Raw genomic sequence first — 22142 nt, 5'->3', positions numbered from 1 at the left:
ACGCCATGGACTATCTTGCCAGTCGAGTGCGGGCCGAAATTTCAGGCACGCGGCGCTCAATGAGCTGATCCGCAGAGCTCTCGGTACAGTTAACATACCGGCAACCCTCGAACCAGCTGGCTTGTCAGCGGCTGATGGGAAAAGACCCGACGGATGCTCGCTTGTGCCTTGGTTTTTGGGGCGATCCTTGGCGTGGGATGTGACCTGTGTGGATACTTTGGCTCCGTCCCACGTCCAGCGCTCGGCCCGGAAACCGGGGACGGCTGCAGAAGACGCCCAATTTAACAAGCGCCGCAAATATGCATTTTTAAAAGAGAATTACATATTTGCGGCGCTTGCAGTCGAAACCTTTGGGCCATGGTCATCAGACACCAGACAAGTTGTGAAAGAAATTTCAAATAAACTTGTCTGGGTGTCTGGCGATTTTCGAGCGGGCGAATATTTCGCTCAGCGGCTAAGTCTGGCAATCCAGCGGGGAAACGCAGCAAGCGTCCTGGGGACGATGCCCCATGCAACTTTAGGTTTTTAATATCTGTATTATGAAATTTGTATTGTAAATGTTTGTTGTGAAATAAAGAATATTTCGTAGATGTAATTTGAGGATAAAAACGTCATTAGATCATCTGAGTAACAAACAAACAATAGGACTTAGTTAGGTACTTAGTTTTTTTTATTTCGGTCACTACATTTTCGTACTTTGTGGCACACATTATTTTCCGAGTGTAACGTCAAGTGTTTTATTTTAGCTTGACTGCAATTTTACGTAATAGGAGGATTACAGTACAGTCAGCAGTTATTTATATTTGTGAACCGGGCGAGTATGCTCGAGGCCGAGGGCAGGCCCACGCGCCTGACACGCCGTGCGCGCGCGCGCGCGGAGCGCGGAGCGGGCTAAGAGGGGCGCGCATACAGCGCATCAAATTACGCAACGAATATCGTTTATCTTTTATCCTTGGAAATGTCACGTATACAGGGTAAACGCCGGTTGTCAATTAACAATATTTCTTATTAGGTACATCTTTTTGACAATATCACCTTTTTATTAAGAAAGGTACACCGTTTTTAGGGTTCCGTAATTCCCAAAGGGTAAAAACGGGACCCTATTACTAAGACTCCTTTGTCCATCTGTCTGTCTGTCTGCCTGTCCGTTTGCCTGTCACCAGGCTGTATCTCATGAACCGTGATAGTTAGACATTGGAAATTTTCACAGATGATGCATTTCTGTTGCCGCTATAACAACAAATACTAAAACTAGATTGCGAAAGTATTGATCAATTACTTAATAGTTATTTAACACTAACTATGTTTTTTTTAATGAACGATAATTGTGTTCCGGATTCCGTCATTGAATCAAATGGTGTTTGTCTTTGTGCTGTTGCTAATGGAATGTATCGTAAATATTGTGACGAGTAGCGCCCACTCAGAACACCGCTGGCTATTATTGGTGCAGCAATACGAGTAGTACAATGGCATAACCCAGACGCACTGTCGCCGCGCCTGTGCAAAAATGTATTATTGTCACGACAATCTTACACTACCAAGCGTTACAATATACTTAAATTATATGATAGGAGACGAAGAATTAATTAACGCCTCATCGTTTTGGGAGTTAGCTGGCTACAGGGTAAGCCTGAATCAGGGGACGTGTTAACGTTGTATTTGAAGCAGTCCGGTCAGCAAAACCGGCCAACGACACTGGCCGTCCCGGATTACCGTGGGCGAGGTCGCCGACCCGCCACATGTGATCCGCGCGGAACCTGTTCCAGCACCACTTGCGTGCCACCGTGCACCGGCACCGGCACTGCGCCCCGCCCTCGCCTCTAGCCTAGCTCTGCCCGATGCTCGGTGGCCGCTCAGCTGCCGCCATCGCAATACATAACGACCGACGCTATTATACTACTCACGCTTTCACGTAATAATACGGATACATATACAGCGTGGCTAAGCGCATTCCCGTTGCCAGGCAGGTTTTGGGACTATACTGAGCAATTTTTACTATGGAAATCGCGAAAGAAAAGTTATATGGGAGGGTAATTTTTTTTTTCGCGATTTCGTGGTTGATCCCATAGTAAAAGTTGCTCAGTATATATATACCTATATAATCTAGTGTACAGTACAGTCCAGTTTATACAAGTGCATAAGTCACGTTCTCATTGTAGCAATATCTCACTTAGTCACGTCATGAACGCAGACTTTGCTTAGTTAGACATCTATAACAAACTCCCAAGGTCTCCGTGACTTCTACGGGCAGTGCATTTATACCAAAACTTACATACTAATTCCTAAGACGTATAATATGCAGTTTACCAACATTTTTCTTTTACATTTTATTCGATTACTAGAATGAATGCAGTGGTGACTACCAGTTACACGAGTTGATAAATGGCCAGTCCATTTGCGATTACTCGTTTATAAATTAATCAGCTTGAATTCTTATGAGACCCTTTGTTCGAGGGAAAAGTGCACAGTAAGCACAGAATAACTAATAGTACTCGGTAAGGTCGCGCAGTCAGTCCAGCGGCGTCGAGCGGCGCGGCGCGGCGCGGCGCGGCTAGGGCGCGCGTAAGGCCCGCGCCGAGCAGCGAGCGTGCAAGCGGCCCGCTTTCCCGCGGCTCTCTCATTACGTTGCTGTTCCTTTCAGAGAACTATGTAAACACTTACCACTCATTGTATCGACCACTACTACTTACTTACTTCAAAGCTAAGCCCATTACTTCTTTTAATTTTAATTATAAAGTCGACTATGTTCCGCCTTATGTACTTTTAAACAAAACAATACTAATAGGTAGGTTTAAATTCATACAAATTGATAAAAGTAATCTGTCGTCGTCAAAATGTGTTACGCGCGGACAATTGCATTTATCAGAGCAAAGAAGCCGGGACGCCGCAGCCGGTACCGCCCACCGGCGCTGACGTCGTCGGTTCTATTGTAACGATCTAACGATGTAGGTAGAGCGTTACATCACGCGCACACGCACATGCCTCGCCAACTCACCCGCGCCCGCGCCGGCCGGCCCTTGCGTAAGCGCTCCAACTGATCTTGCAAATGCTTTTGTTCATTTCTGAATTTAACTCCAAATATAAAAGTATTTATCATGAATTGCATTGTGTATACACTTACAAGTGTATTTATTTGTCTTTAGTTTAGTTAGACAGTCCTTCATTCATTATCAAGACGATCCTAATTAGTGAAATAGAATGAGGTTGAGTTGTTATAGTGTTATACTATTATATACAGAGTTCGTAGCCATCTAAATGGTGCCATAACAACCAACGAATTGAAGTGAACAAGCTAGATTACTTATATGTAGCTCAATGAAAGATCGGAAACTGGTTCATTAATCATTATCATTAGGTTCATATCTTGCTTTCAAGAATTTACTTGAACAAACATGCCTCGTAAGATTCGTAAGTAATAAAAGTTTATAAATAAGTAAATGATACCTATGCCACGACATTTAATTTACTCATTTCTAAAACATCACGTCAACACCGGTACCAGTAGGTACGTAGTTAGTTGCACGAGTTGCATTATGCGCGACTGCACGTGTAACCTCGGTATGAGTAATGTAATAAATCGCCATAGTAATAAAATAAATGCGCTCGCTCGGTCTCGGTACAGCTGCTGGCATGAAACCCGTGCACATACTGCATAACACTTGTACTTTGATAGCTCTCTATAAGCAATTCAATGATTATTGATTGTAAATATAGTTTACTTTTAATATACTTATTTATTTTATAAAAGGAGAATATTATGTAATGTACTTCTTTTTTCTGGTAATCCAGGTTCCACAACTCAATAAGTGTCTACTCAAAGGGTAACCTTGGTCCCATTCATTAATAAGTTCATTTTATACCTATCTACTCTTAATTAAAAAAAAAGTTTATCGCATGATGGCATCACACAGAAATAATATCATGTTATGTATGTCGGCGGCAGATCGTAAAATCGGGCAGATCGAGATATTCCTAGGCATATCATGAAACGCCGCCATTTCATGATCTGACTAGCGACTACCAGCCACATCGTTCAAACCTCAAAGCCTAGCCTAGTTTGCTTAACACTAGTTACTCGTACTTCTGTCAACCGGCTTAATCGGTCATTGTTTTCTCATGTTAACAATACCATTGTCACTAAATACTTGTATAAACATGTAACTGTTTTAACGTAGGTATGTCAAACACCTATATTTTATCGCATACAGACTGATCTTCGATGAGTATATTTGCCTACATGTTTAATAACCTGTAGGTAGGTACATGCAATACTCGTAGTTAGTAGACTTGGTAGGTTACGTAACGCCTCGCCTCAGTCGCCTCCCGTCCCGACAGCATTTCAAATCTGTGGAAAACGAAAACGCGTGTGGTTGTGACCGCTTACATGACCTGCTGAAAATAATAATAAATGAAATATTACTTTTGTAAAAATTCTGATACGATACGAAATTAATTTAAGGTAGATAAGGCACGCTCACATTTTGAAATAGTCACATTTTTTGTAACATACCTACCGATATCCATGTAGCAATAAAAGTATAGCATGACGTGTTAGCGTTTTATCAGCGAGCAAGGTCCTATGTTGAAAACGTTGGAATAACACAACGCGTCACAGCACGAGCTGCGTGGCAGCAGTTCACTGCGTGCCGTTTTGTTTAGTTGAAGGTCACTCTTACGTTATTTCGTATCGCTGATAAAATACGCCAATTGTTATTTACCGGGGACCGGGGCGTCGAGGTGCTTCCGCGTTCGCGTCCTAAACCTCGTGCTCGTGGCCTTCGTCACTAATTGTCGGCTTAATCAGACCTGTTGTTTAAGTCCGAAAACGCTTATTTTGACTGTTTGTTTTTCTGATTTCCTGCTCAACTGTACTTTGTCCCGTTTTTTGTCACTCGAAAACGGTGATATTGAATTATTGATGGTACTACATGGAAAATAAAAACCGATTGCTTTAAAGGACGTTTCAAATAGGTTTATAGTAAAAATGGTAACAAAATGCTATCTGTGTATGTCGTCTTTTTAGGTTATGTTTATATTTATTAATTAACGTAGCTTAAATACCGTGTCGCAGCCACTAATCACCTCTGATTAACAAATTCAAACCACTCGCACTTTAACCCCTTCACAGCGGAAGATACTAAAATGTGTGGATTATTCCTAAATTCGATTCGACTTTACAGTTAAGTACGAGTATACACAATCGGCTCGATGACGGCGCCGGGCTGGGCCACTGCGTATATTATACTTACGCACATTGTACAATAGCATGTTGTTCCATAAGACAAATATTAGACAACTAATTGCTACTCGTACACCCGGTATTTCATATTTTACGAGTTTTTCTGTTTCGATCAATATTGATGTAATTTAGTTTTATTATATTTAATTTATTGCATATCAAGTAGGTACTTTTATTTAAACGCGCAACTATTTAATGAATGTAATAATATTTATCTTTATTTATGAATTATCTTTGATATTTTTTTTCGTTTATACTTATAATATCATCCATAGGCAATATCGAGATTATTTCAATTTAAATTCGTATTTGTATTAACTTTGTTCACATACTTATGTGGTTGCGATAGTGCATAACCTTAGTATAGTACCTATTAGTTTAGTATTATGTCACTACCTGTGAGTTCCTATAATTGGCTTGAGTATCTACTATAATTTTAATGTTAATGTTACAACTGTTGGATCTCCAAATATAAAAAAAAAAAATCTCAAGCACATTCAAAAGTAAATGTAAATAATATTATAAAAAAAAAGTAAAAAAAAAGAAAGTGCGTACCTACTCCTTGTATCGTTCTAATTGTTATTCAGTGTTCGGTAAATATAAATAATCAATCTTTTAATATAACTGTTATGGGGACAAAGTCGTAGGACGTTTAAAAACTAGAATTTAGGACAATTAATTTATTACTTCTTATCAGTTTCAGTAATCATACAAGCTTGGTCAGTATTGAATGCGATAAGCATATTCAAAAAAATATTTCCAGTGACATGTTTGTCAAGTGCGCGAGCAGACTGCTGTTTGATGGTTGTTAGAACCGCGCACAAATAATCGCCCGGCCTTCGCACCGCGTTCTATATTAAAACGCGGAAGACATTGCGTTGCGGTATAGTAGAGGCGCGCTCCCTGCTCGGTAAACAGTTAGGAGTGTAAATGGCAACCGCAGAACAAGTCGCGTGCGTCACGTTCGCCTCGCATGAATGTTTGCTTCTAGCGGCGCATGCACACTTTACGGTACGAAGTACGATCAATCCGTAAACCAGTGTGGGCACACTCACAACGGCTTGCTATCGTTTAGATATTTAAGAAACCTGCAGTTGTGAATTATATCACAATCACAATTAATCTGTAATTAAAGTTATAACAAAAACTTATTATACCTACCTAGTAAAATGTCGCCATTTAAATCACGATGATATTCGGGTCAAACACAAATTAAAGTTTATCTGGTTTATCTGGTACCTACACAGATATCCCGTTATTCTTATTTGAGTCTCAAGTACTGGAAAAATATATCCCGCCTGTAAAAGTGCCGCGTAAAAATTAGCTTTAGTTTAGATTCCCTTGCGATGTCTACAGGAAAGACGCGAACGAGTTTGCTATAAAATGTGTATGATCCATTCATAAAAAATACCTATCAGTAGAAACTTTACATGCACGACCACTATGCGACGAAACTCCTACAAGTGATGCCAGTAAGGAGAGATAAACTACAAAGGCGTTTTGAAACTCACTATTCCCGCTTTATGATTTAGGTATAACTTTATTCTAATTAATTAATTTCGAATAAAAAAAATGTTACTGTAATAGCGTAGTTTCAAAGAAAGCAATCGCATTAATTTCAAATTAAATATTTCAAATAAATTTGTCAAGGCTAAGTATGTATTTATAAATTATATATTTATGTAGAGCAACTGCCTACGTGACTGTACTAAAACATTCTCATTTGGGTTGCTCATCATGCATTTGACGAACGTATCGCTACCTACACTTTCTTTTTGTCATTGCTTTTATTTTTTCTAAACAATGTTTGTCAATAAGAAAGGCCTAACCTAGAGAGGATAATGGTATGTAGTTACGGATCGTGCCAATGAGCAGTAGTAGGTACTACTGATTTATATACATTTCCTAATAATTAAAATTTCTAAGCGATGACCTGTGTTGAACTAGCATGGCTGCTAATTTATGGGGTACGAAGTGAGTTTCCGGTGTGCGTGGTGGGTAACCCGCTAACCCGGGCGGTAGCCGGGCGCACTCGCGCGCTGCACGGTCGTTAGCTGCGCCCGCGCATGCGCACGGCGGAGCCTGACACACACTTTTGTCAAACAATTACCCGTCAATTTACAACGCTTCACATTATCATGCCGTGATATGATAATAGATCTAATGTAGCACTAATAGTACAACGTGCCGCATATACTCTTGTTATTTAACGAACCACGTTATTATAAACAGTAAACAGCGTAATGCACTCAGTGAGGAAGCGGGCTTAGGTAGGGCAATACCAGATGTAGACTCGTAGTATTTGTAAGCATTGGTGTGACGTCCATAATAGTACATTATGATACAAGTGTGCTAAGTTGGTCATTACACACGAGGCGATATTGTGCGCGCGAGCTGTAAGCGAGCTTTTCAACACACTTGCGAGAAAAAAAAGAAACTTTCATATTAATGAAATTTTAATAGTTAAAACAGTATTGTGTTTCATCTGTCATACTCGTACTGCCGGCCGCCCCTCGCCCCGGCCGCGGGCCGCGCGCCGTGCCCCCCAGTCCGACCAATTAAAGAAGGCTCCCTTTCCATGCATATTATTAGCAATCAGTTAGCTTCTTAACTCAGTCGGATAATATAATGAAAAAGCACGAGTGGAATAATACACTGAAAGAGCACGCGTGTTTAATATCTAGGATTATGAGCCAAAAATTAGTGGAATAAAAACGTCGGTTTGAGCAAGTGTGTTGAAAAAATGTATTCTCACCGATTTGTCTATTTACAATTTTAATTATTCATCATTCAAATATTGGGACCGTGCACGACGACAGCGCCACACAGCGGTTGCAATTATAGGCCCGTATTTTGTCACAACTATTAAGCGCGAAGTAAGTAAATCATAATAATTTCAGTGAAAACTACTGAACGAATTTTCATGCGGTTTTCACCTATGAATAGAGTGATTCTTGAGGAAGGTTAAGGCGTATAATTTGTTAAGGTTTTGTGTTAATTTGTTGAATATTTGCTAATGAAGTGAGAAAAAAATCACGCTGCATCGGTCTCTCGGATCTTTCATTGGTCTACAAAAAAGTCTGCGATGGTGTATGTCTATCTTTTAAGGATAACTTACTATACCCATTCTTATCTACCACAAAAAGATTTCATAATATGTGGTATTTGCAAAGCTATTTACACGGATACAGTGTTAATAATTATCAAATTAAATACGTTAGTTACATTAAGCATTTCATACAGATTACAATGGTCCCTTACACCATACAATTTAAATGAATATCTCAGAAGTTATCCTTGCCAATTTTTACCATCGCATGCGCTGCGATCGCTTTACTTACCCCCAACATGCACTTCGCACGAAGCCCCATGGCTCCTCTTATTTATGAAAATTTTCGAAAAAAATCCTTGATTTAATTGTCGAACTTGCCTACCAAAATTCACGAGAATCGGTTGAGTTGAGAAATGCGACCTGTAGAGGAGAACAGCTGAATAGACAAGTACTCAAAGTATTTTTGCCGAAGATGTGCCAACCGAAGTGGCAGGACCTAATTTCAAAGTCGCCTTTAGTATGGATGGCGTTGGGCAATCAAGAAAATAGGTTACATCTATTCCGCTGACGAGCCACATGCAGGGGTTCAATACACTCGTTAGCAAGAAGCGTTGTATTTAAGTAAAAACACCTATGTTTTTGCATGTCAACTTTACCACTTAAAATATATATATATATTTAAACTTCTGTAATTTACGAATACGAATCCATTTATATCAGAAATCAGAAACATTTATTGTTCAAACTGTGTAGGTCCAAGAAGTATAGCTAGGTACATTTTTTATGGGTATCAACAGTTTTACCCTTTTCGGGCATACAATTTATTTTATCTTAAACTAAGTAATCTTAAACTAAATTTTAATATACATTTAGGTTTACAGAGTTATAAAATTCTTTTAGGTTATAGAAGACTCTTTCTATTAAAATGTATTTCCTTCGAGGCTTTTTATTTCATTAGGCAGATGATTAAAGACATTAATAGCGGATATGAATGTGCTTTTTGTATATATTAAAGTGCTAACTCTCGGAAGTACCATATTATATTTATATTGCGATCTAATATTATCTTTGCATGAGCGCTTTGTGAAATGTTCAGGGTGATTTTTTACAAATAGACTTAATTCTAATATATAAATAAGTAATAATGTGTCAAAAAGCGCTTTTCCCTAAACACGTCACGTAGCGATTCATCTGAGTACATTCTAAACACAGTATTACTTCATGTTACATTTAGCCAGTCTAATTCTTTAATATTTAAGTTATATGAGTTTATCATATTAATTGTAACTACAATATTTATACAGTAGCGGCAAATAATCATCATACTGCTAGTTTTTGCATGCATTCATTCGAAAATTCGTGAAATTAGACTTAGGTAAATAGCTATTGCGTTGCACTCAACCGTTGTACGGTCCGAACGTAGTAAAATACTTTTTAGGGTTCCGTACCCAAAGGGTAAAAACGGGACCCTATTACTAAGACTCCGCTGTCCGTCTGGCCGTCTGTCCGTCTGTCTGTCACCAGGCTGTATCTCATGAACCGTGATAGCTAGACAGTTGACATTTTCACAGATGATGTATTTCTGTTGCCGCTATAACAACTAATACTAAAAAGTACGGAACACTCGGTGCGCGAGTACGACTCGCACTTGGCCGGTTTTTATAATTGTTATACGTTTGTCAACGATTCAACTTAGTAATTGTTTTTTTATGCACAAACACTCTTCAATCATATTATGTAAGTTCCGAACAAAGTGTTCCAGTGTAAGTAAGCAAAGTGCGTCATAGTATCACGTAGGACTATAAAGACCTTAACCGTCAGAACCCCGTTGTTACTTGTGCGTAGAGGAGCCCCGCGTGCCGCGTGGCGCCGCCGGTCCGTGGCGACGCTAGAGCCCCGGACTCCCCTCCGCTCCGGGGTACGCTTCAACTTCATTTTTGTTGTCGCTCTGTCTCACTCTACAGGTCAACGCCCCAATGACGGTGCTCCCTTTATCTTAACCCTTACCTAATGCTACTGACAACAAACATTATCCAACTACATATTTATTTCTGTTGCACAATTATAATTACAAATAAAATATAGAGCACAAAACATAGTTAGTCTTCACTAGGTATTTCGCATGCGGTCGCCACAAAGTTCACCTATCCTGACGGCCTTGACTCGGTCCATGCGGTCAAAGCACTGCCCAAGAAGACATTGACCAGCCTCGAATACCTGATCGCGGACCGATGATTTTGTTATGGGCAAAATAATGCGACCTCAGTATATAAAGAACACTTTTACGAGTAAATTACCTATTTACTTATTCTTATTACTACATTCTAATTTACACGCACTAATCAGCTTAAATAAAACAAAACATTTATAAAGGTTTATTAAACATAAACACGCGTGTACCACATAAGTGGAAGTCATGATTATTAAAATTTACTTGTGCTAGGAGACTTGGTTGATATGCGTTTCTTTATGTAGTGGCAGCGGCACGAGGCACGAAGCGCTGGGTTGCGTATAAAAGGCAACGCTTTTTTTTTTGAAACAGCATCGACAGGGCAATGACACCGCGTCCCGGGCACTGCCCGTTCTTGACAGTTCAAATGTTTACACTCTTCTCTACACCTCCAAGGATCACAGATTGCCTATTTCTGCTTAGTCTATTCGTAATAAAACATTTAGGGCACAGCGGGGTGGCTGTTAAAGGTGGTTTAGTTAAATTTTATGATATTACTATAATATGTGTAATATGTGTCTGTTGAGTAGTCTTATTAAATACAAGCGGTTATTTCAATAATTTTGATTTACTGATACGTTATTTTTTACTTGCGACGCAAAATTGCATCGTTTACCAATAATATCTAAGCCATACAACGTTTATGCTGTGGTCCTATTTCAAACTGTGCGAATAGTTAAAAACAAGTATTATGTTTTATTTTATAACGATTAAAGGTACGTAGAAGTGACCGCTAGTGAGTGACAAATATGCGGCGGCGATCCCCGTCGCCGCGGCAGCGGCGCGGCACAGAGCGGCGCGAGCGCGGCGGCCTCATCACGCGATATCTAATGACTAGTCCCGTGGTTCAACAAACTCCCAACCCCAATACTTAACATAAGGTAAATTTGCAAAACAAAACAAACTACATCTCTATCATTATTAAGGGCATAACTGTACTTAGCTTGTAATATCCGCTTAGCTAATATATAAATCTCATTGAATGATCGACCCACTAAACAGGGAGAGGTTATTGGTAGAGCCCACGCTGGCACATCAGGTCCGGCAACTAGGCAGGTGTACTGTGCTAGCTCACTGACCTAGCAAGATACACACAGAACAGACACACGGACTGTACATAATCTGACTAGTTTTGTGTCGTTCTCGGGTACGTACTTTATTTAGTATGGAATTATACTTACGTTCTCGCACGAGAGTATTTGCCATATAAAACTTAAAACATTCTTGAAAACGGCGCATCACTAATTTCTACACAATTTTTCTACAAACTAAGTGTCAGAATGCACCTACTAATTAAAAAAACCGGCCAAGTGCGAGTCGGACTCGCGCACGAAGGGTTCCGTACCATTACGCAAAAAAACGGCAAAAAAATCACGTTTGTTGTAAGGGAGCCCCACTTAAATATTTATTTTATTCTGTTTTTAGTATTTGTTGTTATAGCGGCAACAGAAATACATCATCTGTGAAAATTTCAACTGTCTAGCTATCACGGTTCATGAGATACAGCCTGGTGACAGACGGACAGACGGACAGCGGAGTCTTAGTAATAGGGTCCCGTTTTTACCCTTTGGGTACGAACCTTAAAAATCAAATACCTACTTGATTGAGATGCTTTGCATCCCAATGATATTTTATTATTATTATTATTGGGGCGTTATGGGCCTTTAAGTGTCACGTCGACCAAACAGTGATCTATTGTGACGGCCATTTAAAGCTCATTACTAATGGCCGTTGAATCCAGAAAATTCCAGATTCTTTGGGCCGTAATGTTTTGTACCTCATAGGGTTGCAGTACGTGCCGCCCTAAGTAGGTACTTCTTTTTGACATTAGTGGTCCACAGGAACAGAGAATGTGCATTGCAGTCTCCTCTGACTCCTGGCAGAACCTGCATGTCGGATCTTGTTTCTTTCCTATTTGAAACATGTGTTTGTTCAACTTGCAGTGTCCAGTCAGTATTCTAGTCACCGCGCAGGTTTTGTGTCTTTTGAGTCCTAGAAGCTCCTTAGCAACTTTGCTAAGTTGCTGAGCAGAGAATATGCATCCCGTTTTGTGGTTCCACAGAACGGTTCTGGGCCGACCAGGGGTGTGTCTGCGCTCTTTCTAGCAAGTTCGTCCGCTTCTTCGTTTCCTTTAATGTCGGAATGCCCTGGTACCCATTGAAGTATAACTTAGGAGTTAGCCAGTGCATTTAGGTTTTTTTACAGTTCTGGACTAGTTTTGAGTTTGACTCAAGGGAATCTAGTGCCAGCAGAGCAGCCTGGCTGTCTGAGTTGATGTAGATATGTTGGTGCCTTAGGTTTCTATCCAGGTTGATCTCCGCGCATTTGTTGATGGCGAAGACTTCTGCCTGGAAAATTGAGGCCTGTGTGACCATGCTGACGCTAGCTCTGAGCTTAGGTCTCTCACCATAGATCCCACATCCTACATCATGATATTTTATTATAGTGCTATAGCTACGAGTGTAAATACTGTAAAGTAATTGCATCCTAAGTATTATTGATAAACATATCCAGTTATATGTAACATACCTTAGGACCCTTAGGTACATGGATAAATAAGTGTTAAAGGACACAATACAGAACTAAATCTGCTTTCACAGGTGACATTAGGGGCTGTTGCGTTATTTAGGCTACTACGTCATTGGATTTTAAATAGCATAACTATATTTAAAAAATAATATTTAATCACTGTTGTGGTTCTATGAAATCAAGGATACGTCGTTAAAATAATAATTTTTAAGGAAAAAATAACCGACTTCAATGCTTGATTTGTTGATGAAAATACTAAAATCACTATATGTATACCTTAAACATTTGAGGAGTTCCCTCGATTTTTCATGGATCCCATCATCAGAATTGCGTTTTGACAAAAGCGGGACCAATCTGTATGTATATACTTACAAACAAATAAAAGAATTTTCAAAATCGGTCCGGAAATGACGGAGTTATGGAGTAACAAACGTAAAAAAAGACATGAAATAAAACTATGAAAACGGATTATATCGCGTATATTGAATTTATAATACATACACACGCGATAATACACACGCGATATAATCCGTTTTCATAGTTTTATTTCATGAGTAACTATCGCGGTAACCGAAGACAATATTATGTAAAAAAAGACATACAACCGAATTGAGAACCTCCTCCTTTTGAAATCTTGAAGGCGGTTAAAAACAAAACGGATGTGAGATGCAAGATTCTTCACAGCTCCTCATCAACCCTATGAGATAAAAAAGTAAAATTCACATGAAATTGTAGCAAGTCAGAACCTGTTGAGGTCAGCGACCAAAGCCAGAAGCGGCTGGCGGTGGGCATCCAATCCAGAGCGGCGTCCGCGCCGGCCGTCGGATCGGGCCGAGTCTCGCCGCCGCTGAATCACCAACTCATAACTAAGTACCTATCTGCAAATCACTCCTTTTTTTACTCAACAGACAAAAAAATTAAGGGGATTTCTAATAAATATAATCTCAAGCCTAGTTAGAGGTTTAACTATGCCTGGAACAAGCTTTAAAACCCACATGACCAAACTTATATACATATAATTTTAATTAAATTAAATTTCTTCTTTCAGTCGAAACTAATCGCTGTTTTTAATTTTATTAGGGGATATCTCTTCATAAAATCGGAAAAGATCTGTCGTTTTTCGGCGCTTCACTCAAAACGTCTCACTTTGAGACTAAATATTCGTATCGTAGTGGGATACGAATATATCCCAGGGTGGGCACTGGGCATGCAGTGTGGTGCGGGTAGCGGGACTACTTAGCGGGGAACGGCGCGGCGGAGGGGTCGCGTCGCGAATGAGAACTTGGGAACGGGAATGTTTTGATTAGGGGTTCAAGGAAGGCATCGGAGAGAATTCGACAAAGCTGGGAGATACACGATATATTATTAATTATATTTATCGAAGCTTCTTTTAACTGCAGAATATCGCTTTACAAACGAGAAGCAAATATGTTTTACGAACCGTTAAATTCTTATCATTTATTAACAGTTCATAATCATAAGCAAATATTTATAGTTATAATTAGCCATGTGAGGCTTAAATGCTATATATTTTTAGGTAAAAACTAATGTATCCGCATATAAATAAAAGCGTGTCAATTACGTAATAAAATTGAGAAATAAACGATTAATCGGGGTGGATGGTAGGAGTTCGCTGACCTGCATGCACCGCCCGCGCCATGCGGCAGGGCAGGGCAGGGGTGCACGCGCGTGTTGGTATCTCGCTCCACCTCTACGCGAAACGGATGCAGACACGAAACAAATCCTTTGTGTTCCATCGCAAGCCATTCGCTGTCATTGTCACCCAATATCTTCGACTAGTTACAGTACCTAAGTAATAAAATTGGTGAGATTATTCTTACTGAGTGGCAACCGGAAATATAACGGAGATTTCTTGACTTCGTCCGGCGTCGAGTGCGTCTGTTTGTAAACATGGGCGGCAAGAAAAGCTTGTTATGAAAAGCGAACCGGTGACCTGCCACGTGAGCCCGCGCCTCCCGCTTCAGCGCTCCTCTCGCCGTCAACAAACCAAATTCCTCTATACTCTGGTCAATACTTATGTACTTACTTACAAAGTTACCACACGGGGACTAAAGCCGTTTTACACCATTTTTATTCTACATTTCAATTGTGCGTAAAAAGTATTATATCATGAAATTAAACAATGATTTACATTTTCGCTACTGCGCAGTTCACATACTTATTATGATGATGTCAGTTACCCATTAGCCCGTTACCCGCCTTGTACTTCGCTCTAATTATAAAAGTATATGACAAAGATCAGTTTTAAATTCCCAAATGCTAAAATGACGATGCGATTTAACAAATTGGTGAAATCTGTGTGAATTTTAGTATCTGGGGTAATAAAACAATGTCAGGGAATTAAGTGAGGTAGATACACATAGGTACACGTTGGTGATATGAGTATCGAATTGATATTTAAGGACTATTCAAGCAAATGAGCATATTTTAGGTGAATACGAAAGTTTCCTAAGCCCTTGAACTCCTAGGAGATATGCCCTTTGTTATAATAAGTTACACTGTGTACAAAATGTATATAGTTATACAACATACGTGTACGTCTTTGACGGTTTATTCGTTAAGTTTTGGAATGTCTTAAAAGGAATAAGAGAGTTCGCTAGAGTGAAATGATCGTAGCAACGGGTCTCACACACACACACGTACCGGGCGCGTTGGCCATCTCTACGTAAGTATGTTACAAGTACTTGTAACGCTCATACAACTCGCTCCGTAGTTCTAGAACGAGATGACACGTAAACAACGTACATGAACAAAATAACTAGAAGGTCACACTCGTGAGACCAGCTTATGCGGGTCTGTAGGCAAAAAAGAGACGCAATGAAAACAAATCAATAATTATCATCTTCGTGTTTGTGGTAGAGCAAGAGAGACGGCGAAACAACAAACCAGCATTTTATACCGGCACATTTACGTAGGTTTCACGGCGTATACAATATTGAACTTTATGTAACCGGTGCTGAGATATGTTTTGGGGAAATAAAAACTGCTTACAGACTGGATACGCAATATTTCCTAGTAGCTCATTTTCCGTTGTGAAATATTCTGTTGTTTCATCAAATCATCGATGAGCATTTCTCATAAAACCGGAATTTAGTGAGTAGGTACTTATAGCCATCGGTGCAGACTACTTAAAACCGGCCGGATTAACATTAACGATCGATACAATTAATTTTGAACTTAAAATCCAATACTAAGTTGGTCTTTGTAGGCATTTTCTTAATCATACCAAGATTTTTCTTAAGCTTACCTAATGAACTAAAATAGAACGTCAACACAATTTACTTCGTTGGAATATTGTATACATATACATATGTACCTATAGTACATAATATTTATGGCACTTCCAACTATTCGGTCATCGGACACTTTGCCGAATATACGGTATTCGGCCGAATGTTGCTTACTATTCGGCCGAATACCGAATATCTGTTGCACCTACCTAAAAAGAAAAATTACACAATAAAAATTACCAAAAACTACATAAACAGGTAGTATATTTAATATTTAAAATGTATTTTTTCAATTGTCTCATGTCATGCCGAACATGGGCCGAATATTCGCGGTATTCGGCCAAAACCACTATTCGGGGCATCTCTAATCGAAATACAATTCCTAACCTTATATTTTTATAACATACTATTACTTGTTAAGAGACACCTACATACTATGTAATATGTATACTATTTGCAGCAATAACTGTTAATATTATATTACAAATTACCTACATACATAGAGTCGATACCTACTTGATATAGAGTCGAATGTATGCTTATTTAATAAAGATAACTCCGAACGCATTCAATATAGGTAAATGTGTTCGTTACAACGCCAATAACTTAGCACCTTCGTACGTTGTGGCCCTATTTTGAAAGCTTTCTATAAACAAAGAACAAAGACTGCAACAAAGCGGCTATTGCTATTAACATTTACCAACTCACGAAGCCCTACCCCGCCGCCTTCCTCTTCGTGTCAGGGTTTTCCCCGATGCGGCACAGCTACACGTGCATCGCCCCCTCCTGCCCTCCTCCCCTCCTCCCACTCCCGGTGTATGTACACTGCTGCACTCACCCACACGAGTGCATTGCCACTGCACACAGTCACATCGGCAAACACGTGTAAGCTGTGCACCACACTAAAGCCGTCTAATATCGAGTCCAACGCGAGTACTTACATGTTACGGCTACTCATCTGAGCCGCAGAAATGAGTTCTCTCTATCAAACAAAGGAATCGCTCAGTTATTTTAACATCACTTAGTAACAAGTTCCAATGCTTGGCTGACTGCCAATCACATTCATAGGTTTTTATGATAAATCACATTTAACGTTACTCGATTTGATATTAACTTATTATAAATGTGTTAGTTATATGTAATATAAATTAAGGCCTGATTTGGTCACCCCGCTGGTCGGCTTTCCTCGGCTTGGTGGAAGTAGGTCAGTGGTGCACCTAGGGAGACCCTCCTAAACTGATTTCGTCCCGGGCCGCCCCCCTCCTGACCCGCGTGCCCTATTTACTCTAAAAGGGGAAGGTAAACTGGGCTATATTCAACCAGTGCTTCTTAACTTGATGTTTCGTGATTGTACAGGACGTGTATTTAGCTTTTTTGTGTTTTTTTTTAAATACTTACCAATTCTGTAAAACACTGATATGTTATGCTGCTGCTGCTGCCCCCCCCCCCCTCCCCCACCTCACACGATAAGAATAAGACTGAGATATGATGCTCTGAACCCATAATTTATGTATATTGTTGGAAATTTGCGGGTTCATATACATAACTGAAGAAGTTTGCATCGATTTAAGAATTTATGGAGCGTCGCTTGCTGTTGGATTGTGTTGCCAACCAATGTACGAGTATTGTAGTTATTTTTTAATTATATAATGCTTACTAATAGCAAAATAGTCAATATATCCATTGTGCTTTAGTACTAAACCGTGATGTTATACAAATTACGATTTTTTATTACTTTGGAACAGCCTGTATGTGTTAATAGCTATTGAGGTAATAAATAGTATGAAACCTTCTTCGACCTTATTGATTATCTTTTTTATTTATGACATTAATAAGATTCTGACTTGAAAAATGACATTATTGCCGCACATTTTCAAACAAGTTGTCAAAAACACTGCCAATGATTAATACAGTATGTTTCCTTTTGTTGTCGATCATTGGATTTAATTTTTGTTCGAAAATTCATTTTTTATCTTCTGTTCTAATTTAAAAAAATATTAACGTTAGAGCATTCCTGAGAAGAAACCCTACGTGGGATTTCAGGTTTTGTCCAATGGCTAAGGTCACCCTGTATAAAAAAAAAATACAAAATAAAGTAAGAGAGCATTAGGTGTTTATTGTTAATAACCACGCAACCTACATATTACTGCAATGTGTAATGTAAATGATATGATACAAGCGGAAGTTTACTTGGTGTACGTAAACATACCTCATTATCATTTACTAGTAGGTATCTATGTAACTACGAGAGTAAGTTACTGTTGAACTGATTTATTGTACAATCCTCTGATTTGAAAAATTGTGTACCAACCCATTGAAACTATTGAAATTATATTATTATAACCTGTATAAAAACTTAATTAGGTCGAACACGTTTTCGTTGTCATTTATATGGTAATGTAACTAGTATATGTATATTTGTATAGGTAGCGCACCTATTTAGGTACATATATCAAGTGCATCCAGAAGTAGGTCGGGTCAGGGGTAATGCGGCAGCGGGGCGCGGGCGCGGGCGCGGGCAGCCGGGCCGCGAACTAGATCACACCACCACGGCCAAGGGTGGCCAAGGGTGGTCCTCGAAGGTTGCAAAGCCTTTGTCTTTGCGAAATCGACTCACGCTCCGACACAAACATCGCTTAAAATATTTATTTAATTAAATTACATTGACATGATCATCAGGTACTTTAACTGTTAGGTCAAACACAAAACCATGTTCACGTCTTTCCTGTAGACATACCCAAAAGTTAACGGCTATAAAGGTTAATTTTCTTATACTATAACCCTTATCCACATGAAAGGGTACTCCTGTTATTTGGATAATTATGATAAAATCATTAGCTACATGCCCACAAGCTGTTAAATATTGTCCACAAAACTTGTGTGTTCATCAAAACTGTAAAGTTATGATTTTATCATCCAAATGAAAGGAGCACCTTTCATGTAGATAAAGGTTAAATAAGAAAATTAACCTTTATAGCTCTTAATTTTTGGGTATGTCTACAGGAAAGACGTGAATCTTTTCTTCTTCCTAGCCTTATCCCTTCATTTGGGGTCGGCTCTCCTCGTCCTTAGGTGCCAGGATCGCCTGTCATGGGTTGTTTGCGTTTCAAGCTGAGCCCGTTCCAGGTCTTTGGATACGGTTGTCCACCACGTAGCTAGGGGGCGCCCTCCGCCTTTTCTCTTTTCCGGGATTGCTAAAGCCTTTTTAACTGGGTACTCTTCATCCCTTCTCATCACGTGCCCGAACCAGCGCATACGCCTCTCTACCATCTTATCACCTATGGGTGCGACTTTGAGGAGCCCCTGATGTATTCGTTGCGAATCTGATCCAGCCTCGTTACACAGGAAAAACGTGAATATAGTTTTGTATTTGACACAATACTGTAAAAATAATGTACGCTCCTTTTTTGTTAGCCGTTTCGTAATAGCTATTTATGCAACAAGTGCGAAAATCATCTTTACGCACGTGTATCATACAATGTTTTACTATGCATTGTGCGAGTAAATAAAAAAAACATATCATGGCAAATAAGTTTAATTATTAAAAGGAGTGTTTTAAATCGACACGAGTTGCGAATTACCTATTCGCACGTTTATCGTACAACGTTTTACAGTACATATGGCCCTTTAAACTTTCGACATATGCACGAAAAGTGCTCTTTTCCGCACTAGTGCGAGAAAATAGCACCATATGTACTGTAAAAAAAATTGAAACAAAAAGCACTAGTGCGGAAAAGTAGTACTTTCCGCATGATATGGCTCCGTAGGAAACGCACTTTTCGAGCACATGCATTGTAAAATACTTTTACAGTACATATGGTGCTACTTTTTCGCACTAGTAAAATTAAGTGACGCTGCTAAAATTAAGTGACGTAGGTAGTAGGTATTACATTTCTGGGGACCTACAAAGTTTTAATCATGCCACGCACTTTTTAATTAGTTTGTTGATTTGATTTGAAACGACTAACAATCGCTGCCCATTAGCGACTTACGTATAGAAAAAAATACACATCTTTTTGTTTTATTTAACTTGATACGACAAAAAAAATGCGTTTGCTATCATTAAATCAAATGTCAGGCAGTTCAGCGTGCGAAAGCGATAGTATTGTCTCGGCCAGTCTGGGTGGCCGAAATAATGTGGCATTGAGCGGAAGGTCGTTGCAGAATCTTTGGCAAGCAGCGTTTGCTACCCGCCGACCCCTCATCACGCGATCTATCGTCGTTCGCTGCGTTTCGACAGCGAATCCTGTAGGTGCTTTAAACATATTGCAATTATTCATGCCCACACTCCTCACGTTTCATTTCTCTTTTTTTTTTCAAGGCATTTCTCAGGTTCATCTTAAGAAGGCGGCAATTTTGCTTGATGAGGAGCGATATTCACATTTTTACACACACCTATCGCTTAACAGAATCAAATATCCCGGGTAAAATAATAGATGTTCAACGCGGATCGTCAGTAACGATCCTAAAAACGGTAGGTAACCCAGTTGAATGAGCAACAGAGGATGGGTAGATGTTGGTATATGTAGCTTTTACGAGATGCGTCAGAGAGCGGGGCTGGGGGCGCTCGGCGTGTCGTGGGCGGCGCGCGTGCCCGGTGCAGGAGGACGAACGTAGCGCGCAGCGGCATGCAGCGAACAAGGCCGCCGCGACCTAGAGATGCTTCCATCGTTGCCATGCCGTATTATAATGTACTTGCTCATCGCCTCACCGCGCTAATCACATTCGCTCCTCTTACAGAAAACATATCTAGATGCATGACGGTATTGCTATATACCTGTAATAACAATAAGTACAATTACATACATTACACGAGGATTGTGTAAACACTGCAAACAAGTTTCAATTGTTGTTTTGTCATTGTTCCAGGTTAACAGTGTAGTGTTCGAGTGCACCTGGAGAGGCTGCGGGTACATCACTAACTCCTGCTCTTCGATTGAAAGTCATATCAGACTCACGCATTTAGGGTAAGCCTAAGAATTGAATTGTTATTCACATGTTGTTGGGTAATATCTTAAAATGTAGTTAGTTGTAAAGGTTAATTTAATTTTTAAAGAGACAAAGTTATATTTTGACGACCGGTCTGGCCTAGTGGGTAGTTACCCTGCCTGTGAAGCCGATGGTCCTGGGTTCGAATCCCGGTAAGCGCATTTATTTGTGTGATGAGCACAGATATTTGTTCCCGAGTCATGGGTGTTTTCTATGTATTTAAGTATTTATATATTATATATATCGTTGTCTGAGTACCCATAACACAAGCCTCCTTGGGCTTACCGTGGGACTTGGTCAATCTGTGTAAGAATGTCCTATAATATTTATTTATTATTATTATTTATTTATTATTATATTATATCCCATAATTATACTACGTAACTGTAGAATAAGAAGTCACAAAATCGGTGTCCTAATAAGTACATATTTGCTATACCTACATTTGATTTGGTCGGAGCAAATGTTATTGTCTATTAGTAAAATGTGATAAATGGTTGATAAGGTCGGGCTGGACACGTGCAGTGTGCCCCAGCAATACCGCACGCGCGCTGACGCACGGACCGCACGGTGCAATAATACCTACCGCGTTGCGCAATGCCCAGCTGGCGCGCAACGCACACCGCACACCGCACCGGCACCGCTGCCGCTTCACAGATGCAACCATCTCATTTCCGTCGTCATGTCGCCATTACTTCTCTTACTATGCTACAATCTCCCTAATTCACTCAGCACCATTCTCAGTTGAAGCGTAGATAAAAATATAATTTAGACTTGTAGATTTGCAATTCGTTAATTGTTTACAAGTTTCAACAATTTCTCACGACCTTCACCGTAAAAAGGTAGTAAAAT

At 39.7% G+C, this 22142-nt stretch overlaps 1 protein-coding gene across 1 annotated transcript in view; it reads left to right on the top strand.

Moving 5' to 3' along the window:
- LOC134754879 (zinc finger protein 395) overlaps nt 1–22142 on the top strand; it is an 89570-nt gene that overhangs the window by 54032 nt on the left and 13396 nt on the right. The window contains exon 5 of the mRNA XM_063691338.1: nt 21171–21268. Coding sequence (XP_063547408.1) covers nt 21171–21268 — 98 coding nt within the window. The remainder of the gene's footprint in view (nt 1–21170; nt 21269–22142) is intronic.

The sequence above is a fragment of the Cydia strobilella genome, chromosome Z (genome assembly GCF_947568885.1).
Source record: "Cydia strobilella chromosome Z, ilCydStro3.1, whole genome shotgun sequence".
Taxonomy (NCBI): Eukaryota; Metazoa; Arthropoda; class Insecta; order Lepidoptera; family Tortricidae; genus Cydia; species Cydia strobilella.
The sequence above is the reverse complement of the archived record's forward strand: the minus strand, read 5'-3'. Positions and strand labels throughout refer to the sequence as shown.